Source organism: Gymnogyps californianus, unplaced genomic scaffold (assembly GCF_018139145.2).
Source record: "Gymnogyps californianus isolate 813 unplaced genomic scaffold, ASM1813914v2 HiC_scaffold_31, whole genome shotgun sequence".
Taxonomy (NCBI): Eukaryota; Metazoa; Chordata; class Aves; order Accipitriformes; family Cathartidae; genus Gymnogyps; species Gymnogyps californianus.
In genome coordinates, this window is record NW_026114191.1 from 1,065,694 (window position 1) to 1,077,241 (window position 11,548).

General features: G+C 50.3%; 1 protein-coding gene across 1 annotated transcript; it reads left to right on the plus strand.

Moving 5' to 3' along the window:
* Nucleotides 1-1,528: 1,528 nt before the first annotated feature.
* Nucleotides 1,529-11,266, plus strand: LOC127028285 (olfactory receptor 14C36-like; the record flags this gene model as incomplete). Its single annotated transcript, XM_050914010.1, has 4 exons — nt 1,529-2,085; nt 3,405-3,481; nt 10,142-10,158; nt 11,222-11,266. Coding segments are annotated over 4 exons (696 nt in total), but the record flags the coding sequence as incomplete, so codon positions are not given.
* Nucleotides 11,267-11,548: the final 282 nt, after the last annotated feature.

The following is an 11,548-nucleotide window of genomic DNA, read 5'->3' on the forward strand; positions in this document are numbered from 1 at the left end:
GCCTGCAACCACTGAGCTGCCCCTGGGCAGTGCCCTGCTGCCAGGAGGGTCTGCAGGGCAGAGCTGAGCACACAGCGGCTGGGATGGGGTCTGTGAGCACTGACAGGGAGGAGGCGTGGGGACAGGGAAATGGTTCCTGGCAGGGACAGCTCCAGGCAGCAGAGACTTGGGCAGGGGGTGAGAGAGAGCTGCTACCATCAAGGTCTTGGGAGGGGGATTCTGGCACCTCCCTGCTATCCCTTGCAGTGCAGATGCCTTCCGCTGAGCAACCCCCTGGTCTCCTCTCCACCCAGCGGATTTCTGCCATCAAGACCATGGGTTCTCAAGCTGAGTCGAATTCTCTGCAGGTTCAGCCTGAGGAGGAGAAACTCCCAAGTGCTCCCTTGGCAAGAGTGTTGAGGCATTTCTCCATCTTGTGCTCCTGTCCATGCTTCCCTTGGTCTTACCCTCGGACTCTCTGGCAACAAGGAGGCTTCAGGTGCAGTGCACACACTGACGCTGCAGGTCCTGCGATGCAGCTGAGTCCATGGGAGCAAAGTGCCTCAGTTCCTTCCAAGCTGTGGGGCTCTGGACAGTGCAGTGTGTGGGGCTGGGACTGAGCTGGCTCTGCTTGAGGTCCCTACACTTTTAGCACATCCAGAAGCTTCCCTGGGCTTGTGCTGTCAGAAGATGCTGAGCAGCTCCTCTATATTACAAGTGGTTTACCAATATAATCTGTATGTCGGGGCTGCTGCTTCCTTGGAGCTACTGGCCATGGACAGCAGCTGGACGTGGTCTTCTCAGTGCTGGTTTCTCCACACTTCCAAACTGTCCTGCTGTGTCCTTAGGTTTGTGTAAGCCCTAAGGGAAATGGTGAATTTCAGAAGCTGTCACCCACTTTCCCCCATTCCCAGTGCTGTAGAGCAGGGACAAGTCCTCGGGAGACTATGGGCAGAGCCCTACTCCTTACATCAGACTCAGCGAGCACAAACCTGAGCTCCAGCCTGGGGGACGCATGAAGGTCCTGAAAGAAGGGATATAGGCAATGGGTGTTGGGGAGGTGGGGTGGGGGCTTGGAAGGGGCAGGGAGAGGAAATAGTTTTGCTCAGAGCAGTCTTAACTTGTGAGTGTGCTTTCTTCCTTTGGCAGTACCTCAGGAACAAAGGGATCAGATGTCCAATGGCAGCTCCATCACGGAGTTCCTCCTCCTGGCATTTGCAGACACGCGGGAGCTGCAGCTCTTGCACTTCTGGCTCTTCCTGGGCATCTATCTGGCTGCCCTCCTGGGCAATGGCCTCATCATCACCACCGTGGCCTGTGACCACTCCACACTCCCATGTACTTCTTCCTCCTCAACCTCTCCCTCATTGACTTGGGCTCCATCTCCACCACTCTCCCCAAAGCCATGGCCAATTCCCTGTGGGACACCAGGGCCATCTCCTATGCAGGATGTGCAGTCCAGCTCTTTCTGTTTTCCTTCTTGCTTGGAGCAGAGTATTTTCTTCTCACCGTCATGGCCTATGACCACTACGTTGCCATCTGCAAACCCCTGCACTACGGGACCCTCCTGGGCAGCAGAGCTTGTGTCCACATGGCAGCAGCTGCCTGGGGCAGCGGGTTTCTCCATACTGTGCTGCACACTGCCAATACTTTTTCACTACCTCTCTGCCAAGGCAATGTCCTGGACCAGTTCTTCTGTGAAATCCCCCCGATCCTCAAGCTCGCCTGCTCACACTCCTACATCAGGGAAGTTGGGCTTCTTGTGGTCATTGCCTGTTTATTCTTTGGGTGTTTTGTTTTCATTGTGGTGTCTTATGTGCAGATCTTCAGGGCCGTGCTGAGGATCCCCTCGAAGCAGGGACAGCACAAAGCGATTTCCACGTGCCTCCCTCACCTGGCCGTGGTCTCCCTCTTTGGCAGCACCTCTTTTTCTGCCTACCTGAAGCCCCCTTCCATCTCCTCCCCATCCCTGGATCTGGTGGTGGCTGTTCTGTACTCGGTGGTGCCTCCAATAGTGAACCCCTTCATCTACAGCATGAGGAACAAAGAGATCAAAGATTCCCTGAGGAAAGTATTTCAACACATTACTATTTCAGCATCATTAAGGTACCCATGCACCTTAAAATACTGCCAGGGTATCTCAGGAAAGGTCAGGACTATTTTTTGTTGAGAGAATAGGGAGGGTAAAAGTGAGAAAACTCATGGGTTGAGATAAAGTCTGTTTTAATAGGTAAAGCAAAAGTTGCGCACGGAAGCAAAACAAAACAAGGAATTCATTTACTACTTCCCATCGGCAGGCAGGTGTTCAGCCATCTCCAGGAAAGCAGGGCTCCATCACATGTAACGGTGACTCCGGAAGACAAACGCCGTCACTCTGAACATCCCCCTCTTTCTTCTTCTTCCCCCACCTTTATATTGCTGAGCATGACGTCATATAGTCTGGAATATCCCTTTGGTCAGTCAGGGTCAGCTATCCCGACTGTGTCCTCTCCCAACTCCTTGTGCACCCCAGCCTACTCGCTGGCAGGGCGGTGTGAGAAGCAGCAAAAACCTTGACTCTGTGTAAGCACTGCTCAGCAATAAAGCAAACATCCCTGTATTATCAACAATGTTCTCATCACAAGTCCAAAACATAGCCCCATACAAGCTACTATGAAGAAATTTAACTCTGTCCCAGCTAAAACCAGCACACGGACCTACGGTACCAGGCTGCTTGCATAAATAAAGAAGCCAGCAGAAAATCTGTGGTCTGAGCTCTCCTCTCTCCAAATCTTCTCTGGAGCTGGGGGCACAGCCCAGCAAGAAGAAAGGGTTAAGGAGCCCAAATCCCAGCTGCCACATGGAGGAGCAGCCCATGGGGCCCCCGAGGCTGCACCTTGCTGCCTGAGCAGGCACTCCCTCTCTTCTGTCTGCGTATCATCAGGGCTGCTGCTTCCCTGGAGCCATGGCCATGGCCAGCAGTAGGACATGCTCTTTTCAGTGCTGATCTCTCCTCCCTTCCACATTCTCCTCTTGTGCCCTTGCATTTGCATTAGCCCTAAGGGCTCGTGGACCTTGAGACAGTCCTGTTGTCTCTGCGGTGGCATCCCTGTGGCTGTGGGCAGGAGCAGACCATGTGAACCACTGTGTCAGAGCTGGCCTCCCTGCTAGCACCACCGTCACCAAAATGGGCTCCTCAGGGCACGGCCAGAAGGCCGGATGCCTCTTCCAAAGTTGGTGTCAGGACTGTACCCAAGGAGCTGCTCCCTCAAAAGGACTTTTGCTCTTCTGGGGTTCTCGATAGCTTCAGGGAGATGATCTCAGAGTCCCGGGGGGATCTGTTTAGGGACTGAGGGCTGGACCAAGAGTTCCCTTCTTGGTGGCACATGTCCAAGCAGACAGCAACTGGTCTTTGACTTATCTCCCTGGTGCTGTCCCACCTGCAGTGGGCTGATGGCAGATGCCATCCTGGAGAGGAATCGGGAGCTGCCAGGAGAAGTCAGGGGATCTCCAGGGACAGTGCGTGAGTCTGACTTGGCAGTGAGTTGCACCTCATAAAATTAGTGACCATCCGAGGTGGAGTGTCCTGGAAGAAAAGGCAAACCTGAGGAGACCATGGGCTAACGAGGGCTCTGCAATGCCAGAAAAGGCTCTGAGGAGCCAGCAGGCAATAGGACCAAAGGCTGGAGAGTGGTTCATGAAAGCCTCTTGGAAAGCCCACGCGCTGGATCTAGCGCAGCCCTGCCCTGCACTTTGTGCCATTGCAGACACGCCTTGCTCCTGCCCAGCCGTGTCCTTGGCTATTGAGCGTCAAGGGAAGATGGAAAAGGGGCTCAGCAGCAGTGATCCCTTTCTGCTGCGTCTGCTCCCCACCCTGACCAGCATGGGCCAGTGCAGGCTCACCCCATGGTCCCAGGGCACCACAGCCCCCTCGCTCTGCAGAACAGCGCCGCCAGCTTCGGACCTTGCAGGGAGCATGGAGAAGGAACCAGGAGTGGCTGGCCAGGCCAGCACGGACACGCTCACCTGGGGAAAGGCTCTCTGGGGAGCAGCGATGACTCTGGAGAAGAGCAAGGCAGCATATCTGTGCCTGCAGGGAGGAATCCATGACAAAGAGAAACCTCTTTCTGCAGGCACCCACTCAGAGCAGGCTGCTCTGTTTCTGGAGCAGGACTCTTGTGCTGGCCTAGGGAGAGGGATGTCGTGGATGAATGATTTAGATCACTTAAAGAATCGCTGCCAAAGGTATTAACAAAAGTGATCTTAATGTGAATTTGTGTGGTGGGTTGACCCTGGCCGGATGCCAGGTGCCCACCAAAGCCGCTCTATCACTCCCCCTCCTCAACTGGACAGGGGAGAGAAAATAAAACGAAAGGCTCATGGGTTGAGATAAGGACAGGGAGATCACTTCACCAATTACTGTCACGGGCAAAACAGACTCGACTTGGGGAAAAATTCATTGAATTTATTACTAGTCAAATCAGAGCAGGATAATGAGAAATAAAACCAAATCTTAAAACACCTTCCCCCCACCCCTCCCTTCTTCCCAGGCTTAACTTTACTCCCGATTTTCTCTACCTCTTCCCCCCGCGAGTGGCACAGGGGGATGGGGAATGTGGGTTTGGGTCAGTTCATCACATGTTTTTTCTGCCGCTCCTTCCTCCTCAGGGGGAGAAGGACTCACACTCTTCCCCTGCTCCAGCATGGGGTCCCTGCCACGGGAGACAGTCCTCCATGAACTTCTCCAACGTGAGTCCTTCCCACGGACTACAGTTCTTCACGAACTGCTCCAGCATGGGTCCCTTCCACAGGGTGCAGTCCTTCAGGAACAGACTGCTCCAGCGTGGGTCCCCGGCAGGGTCACAAGTCTTGCCAGCAAACCTGCTCCAGCGTGGGCTCCTCTCTCCACGGGTCCATGGGTCCACAGGTCCTGCCAGGAGCCTGCTGCAGGGCAGCCTATCCACGGGGTCACAGCGTCCTTCGGGCATCCCCCTGCTCCGGCGTGGGGTCCTCCACGGGCTGCAGGTGGATATCTGCTCCACCGTGGAGCTCCATGGGCTGCAGGGGGACAACCTGCCTCACCATGGTCTTCACCACAGGCTGCAGGGGAATCCGCTCCGGCACCTGGAGCACCTCCTCCCCTCCTTCTTCACTGACCTTGGTGTCTGCAGAGTTGTTTCTCTCACATATTCTCACACCGCTCTCTCTGGCTGCAACTGCAGCTCCCCTGTAACTTCTTTTCCCTTTCTTAAATCTGTTATCCCAGAGGTGCTACCACTGTTGCTGATTGGCTTGGCCTTGGCCAGCAGCAGGTCCGTCCTGGAACCCGCTGAAATTAACTTTATCGGACATAGGGGAAGCTTCTAGCAGCTTCTCACAGAAGCCACCCCTGTAGCCCCTCCATTACCAAAACCTTGCCACGCAAACCCAATACACTGCTGAACAGTGCTTACTGTTACAAACATTTGCAACCGGCCCATGGTGACCGAGGAGAGAGGCTAGGAGGCAAAGCAAAGAATTATAGAGGCAAATATTTATTCATGCGCATGCAGTGTCCCAGCAAAGTTGGGGCACCCAGAATGTGGCTTTACACAGGCTTCTTATACCCTTCAAACATTCAGGTACAACACGATTTGACTGATCACTAACACCCACACTACTGATCACTAATCATAGTAAAACTTTGCAAAAGAACAATATTTCTGCAGCATTCTTGCTGCCTGTCTATTGATCCAGCTGTCCCTGGACTCAGCCTTGCTTGAGTGACTGATCTGTGATGCCAGACAATGCTGGGAGGGTTTCAAAGAGGTGTGAGAGGGGCTGGGATGCTGGCGTTACCTTAGTTGTCCCAGGGTATCCTTTATCCTTCAGGGACAGCTCTAAGCTTCCACAAAGCAAAGTCCTTCTTTCCAGGGCCGGGCTGTCCTTTCGTTTGTTTTACTGAATCATGGACAATACCAAAGTCTCTAGTAAAATTCCACTGCCTCATTACATTACAGTGTATAATGCGAACTAATATACATTAACAAAGTGAATATCCTTTATACTGTAAAGACCGATTGCTATAATAGGTAGGGACCTGTCACGTTATATTATCAGTTTTTTTTAGTACTAAGTCGAGTGCATAAGGTGATACAACGCTGCAAAGACACATATATAATATACAAAGCAAAATAAGAGAGCGAAGACAACATCCAAAATGCTTTTCGTTCACAGTCCTATACCCAAATGGGGGAGCCAAGAAGTTAACCACCCAAATAGATGGAGGGGCGATGCCTGTCTTATTTCATGTGATACTTTGCAATGTGTCTTTACCTTATTTATATCAGTTTCATTTTTCTGGTCTGGATTTGCATAAACCCGGCAGCTGTCATTCAATAACGCACATACTCCGTCCTCTGCTGCTAATAAGTAGCCTAGGGCTAATCGAGTCTCTGTTACCATTTGTGATCATTATATGACTTCTTCCTGTAGGGCTGTCATACTATCTGCAGTTTCTTTAATGGCTTTTTCTAATTCTGTTGACACATTTCCAACCATGCTTTCTAGTTCAGCAACCCCTACCCATGGGATAAAAGTTCTTACACGCAGGTGGAGCTCAGTGCCACATTCTGTCAGAGGGCTGTGATGCTTTTTCTCACATATACCAGTAGTTATGAGCTCCAGAGGCAGAAGAGATACTGGTTCTAACCTGTGCAGATGGTATTAATGCACCGAGAGTCGGGGTAAATACTTGAATGCCCTTTCTCCACATATCCAATATGGCTCAGGTAGTTGTGTAAATAGAGGAGTAGAATCCTCAAAGAAATCATAATCATGGTAAGTATGTCCTGCAAAAGGCTTAGCGGGTACTGGCTCTGGTTGTTTCAGTAAGCCAGTAAGGCTTGGACCCAGATTAGATGACTCGAACCAATCAGGATCCCATAGGAAACCAACATGTTACAGTTATCTTTCCTTTGATTATGGCTTCCTACAGAATACCGTGTTAATTTCTCTGCAAACATCCACGTTGTTTTGGAGTTTGCAGAGCTCGATAAACTCCAGCCCAGAACAAATCTATGATGTGATGTATCATTATAACAGGTTTTGTGTAAGGGTTTTGAAAGTATGATTCTTAGTATGAAAAAAACAAACAGCATATTGCAACAGAGAGAATTATCTCTTGATTACACTGTAGTTTTCAGTAAGGATATAGTTCAGTCCCTGTGCAATTCATAAGTAACAGATTACGTTTGACTTTCCTGTTGTTGAATTTTTTAGACAGGGTTAGCGAGGTCACAGCCAATCCACCAGCTCTGTGTAGGTTCATGGCTATGGGTAGTTTTGTCTTTCCAGGGATGGATGTTCCCTCGGTGGCAGGAGGGTTTCCTGTTTCCAATTCTAGACCGGTCACAGCTTTCAGGTGGGAGTGATGGATCCAAGTCGGTTTTTCTTCCACCTTTACTGCTGAGAAAGGTGAGCAATACCAGCAATGGTCCCTCCCACCAAGGAGATAAGTGTTCCTTTTTTTCATGTGTTTTACCCAAACATAATTCCTTCGATTGAAGCAAAGTTCCTTCTAGAGGTACTGGCTGTAGTAGCTGTGCCCAGGCCTGATTGTGATAGTATTTCACAGGGAGACAGCTTTGCTGTTTGTTGAGGTCTTGCTAAATATGCATTAAGGCTAAAGGTAGTGCGTGCAAGAGGCAGTTACCTATTTGGCTGTGGCATAAATTCCTGGCATGAACCAATTCTTCAGCACTGTGTGGACTAGTGCAGCAGTCCCCAAATGCCCTGGATGGTGATGCGTTTTTGCTATGGGAATCCGGTGTTGCTCAGGTAAAATAGGAAGGTTTTCCGTCCCTCTCTCTGGAGTACTCTTCCCTGGGAGTCTTTGGTTGCTTCATACCTTTTCCAAGAGTCAATTTCTTCAGCAGGAACAGTCAAATAGATCTTTTCAGGAGCGAATAACACCAGGTCAGACCGCTGGACTGCTTGTAAGCCTGGTGTTTTGTACGGCTGTCGTGCTGTGGCTTTAGCTGCAACATCCGCTAGATCTTTTCCTATTTCTTCTTTTGTCCTTTCACCAGTAGTGGCTGGCTGATGAATGACAGCTAGTTTTTGTGGCAACTGTCTAGTTTTTAATGGTTCAGTACTCTCACGAGAAGTTATAAACCCGCGCCCCTTCCAGAACTGCCCAGTGGCGTGGCACACTCCAAAGGCATATCGAGAATCAGTGTATTTACAGTCTTGTCTTTGGACAGCTGGCAAGTCTTTGTTAATGCAATCCATTCTGCTGCTTGTTCACTCAGCTTTGGACTGAGTGGCGAAGGCTCCACAACTTTATTTTCAGGAGTTACTGAATAACCTGTAACCTGGTCACTATTGAGATAATATGGGGACCCGTCTACACATAGTTCAAGATCCGGATCTGGAAAGGGCACATCTGCAAATATTTCTGAGTCTTTTCGGCTTCACAGGTTGTTACCAGACAATCGTGATGTGGAGTTTCTTCCCCAGGTGGAGGGAGTAGAGTAACAGGGTTCAGTCTATTACATGACTTCATTCTTATGTGTTCCACCATTAAGAGAATCAGCTCATAGCGATGTATTTGCTGTGGTGACAGTGCTGTGTGACAGCAGCATTTCAAGTCCATGTGGTACTTGTAGCACTAGAGGGGATCCAAGCAGCATGTTTTCACTCTGTTCAACTAGGAGTGCTGCGGCAGCTGTCCTAGGGACACAAGCAGAAGGTCCTTGAGCTGCCAGACTGTACTGGTGTTGGCTGGGATAGTTACATTTCTTCATGTACAAACAAGGTAAATGGTTTCCTGTAGTCTGGCAATCCCAGAGCAGGTGCAGTCACTAATGCGTGCCTCAAAAGCTCAGATGCCTTTACCTTGTCTATTGTTCAGTGGATGGGTTCTCCAGCGCCATGAGCAGTAGTCTGTATCAGTGGATTTGCCATTTCCCCAGAAGCAGCTCTCCAGGGGAAGCAGAATGCTACAGCTCCTGAAAAGGCTCACATTGTTTTCAGTAACTGCTTGGGGAAGATTTTGAATGGCTTGAATACAGTGCTCAGATAAACAACACTTCCCTTGTTGGAGAATGTAACCCAGGTGTTTTACACTTCTCCTACAAAAGTGGTATCTTATGTGGAGAAGCCCCATGGCCCTTCTCAGCGAAGGCCAACAGTAAGGTGTGGGTGTCAGCTCTATAAGATTCCTTGGCTACCAATAAATCATTAACAGATTGTATCAAAAAGGGATCCATTTCTTTAAAGACAGCATCCTGCAAATCTTCTAACAAAACTTTAGAAAACTAGTGGAGGACACAGGAAAGCCCTGAAGGAGCCTTGTCCATGTTAGTTGTATCTTTCCCCAGGGAAATGCAAAAAGGTATTGAGACTCCGGATGAATAGGTATACTGATTTCAGGTCAAAACAGTTGCCCCTGTACCTGTTAGACAGGAGGAATTATGTTCATCAGTCAAAAGGTTTGAGACTAGATTCTCTTAAGAAGAAGGGGAAAATATTTCCTATTCAGAGGCTCCTGTAGTGACTGCACCATAGGTCCCTGGTAGCTGTCAGTCCTGGGTGAAATCGAGCTGCCCCTGGTGCAGAGAGCAGGGCAAGACTGCAGCAGAAGATTGAGAGGGGCTGTTGGGAGGCCCTTTGGTCATACTGGGTGCACCTGTTTCCCGTGGCCTTACCGTCCACAATAATTACAACCATCTCTAGGTCCTCAAGGTCCATTGCTCCTATAATTTCCTCCTCTGACATTACCTCAGAAAATCTTCACGTCCCTGTCCCCTTAGTCCAGGATTGCCATTTAATGCTGCTGCCAACTAGCTTTCTGTCCCTATTCTTTCTTTTTTTTTTTGCTTCAGCTGTCTTTCATCTCTTCCATTCAACACAAATAAAGCAATGCTGACTATTTCATCCAATCCTTTGCTCTGCCATCCTGGCACATGTTTAGAAAAACATTTCTTCATCTCTGAGGCTGACTGATCTAGAAAGAAAGATACCATTAAAGATCGATTTTCCACCTTCTCAGGGTCGACCCCTCCAAACAGTCTTGTTTCTTTAACCAATTGGGCGTAATATTCAGAGAGGTGTTTGATATTTCCTTGCTGACATTCTTGGACCTTAACCCAATCTACACTCTTTCTAATGACTCTAACAATCCCCCTCTCTCTCTTTGCAGCCTACCTCTGTTCGCTGGTAAGTTGGGGTCCTGTCCTGAGCCATTGCCCGGCCATGGGCTTCTGCCCTGTGCTTCCCTGGCCCATCTGCAGTTTGTCTCCCAGATTTACAGTTTTTCATCTGCAGAAAAAACAGTCTCAAACAGTTGCTGCACATCGGCCCACATAGAGTCACAGACGCAGAAGATGCTCTCTGTTGGAGGACGTTGCCTTGGCAGAGAGGTAGTGAAAATGTATTGACGGTGTGCAGCACAGCATAGAGAAACCCGCTGCCCCAGGCAGCTGCTGCCATGTGGACACAAGCTCTGCTGCCCAGGAGGGTCCCATAGTGCAGGGGTTGGCAGATGGCAATGTAGCGGTCATAGGCCATGACGGTGAGAAGACAATACTCTGCTGTGATAAAGACGACAAAAAAAAAAAGCTGGGCAGCACATCCTGCGTAGGAGATGGCCCTGTTGTCCCACAGGGAATTGGCCATGGCTTTGGGGAGAATGGTGGAGATGGAGCCCAGGTCGAGGAAGGAGAGGTTGAGGAGGAAGAAGTACATGGGGGTGTGGAGGTGGTGGTCGCAGGCTACAGCGGTGATGATGAGGCCATTGCCCAGGAGGGCAGCCAGGTAGATGCCCAGGAAGAGCCAGAAGTGCAAGAGCTGCAGCTCCCGTGTGTCTGCAAATGCCAGGAGGAGGAACTCCGTGATGGAGCTGCTGTTGGACATTTCTTCACTGTGGGCATGGGGCCTGTTGGAAGAGGAGAAGACATTGAAAAGTTAAGGCAGACTTCTTTGAGGCAGTCCTATGCTGTTTCCCAAAAAATCCCCTCAAAATTACTTCTCTTTCTTTGGGGCAACTTCGTTCAGCTCTTTTTTGTGAGCTCAGGTTTGTGCTGCTGCGTGAAGGCACTTTGTGTGGAGGGGCAGAAGTCAACATCTTTCACATTGCTCTCAGCCCGAACACTGCAGAGTCCTGAGGGACAAACGGGCTCCCTGTGCCCTAATGCACAGTCAGGAGAGCTGCTCTGCCCACGACTGACCTGCTGGTCACCACGCAGGTGCCCTGTGCTCATTACACCTCTCTCTGTTGCAGGATGACCTCACTAACAATGTACTTGAAGAAGAAACTGGACTTTAGTGACCTCAGAGGAGTCCAGTTTCAAAGTCCCTTTCTCCAAACTCTTCTCTCTTTCCCCATGCAGCTGAGCAGAGAGTGATGCAGAGGGGTGGCCTGGCTCTCTGCTGCCTGGAGCTGTCCCTGCCAGGAGCTGTTTCTCTGTCCCCAGGTCTCCTCCCTCTTACTGCTCACAGACCCCATCCCACCCGCAATTTGCTCAGCTCTGCCCTGCAGACCCCTCCTGGCAGCAGGGCACTGCCCAGGGGCAGCTCAGTGGTTGCAGGCTCTGACGGGAACATCACA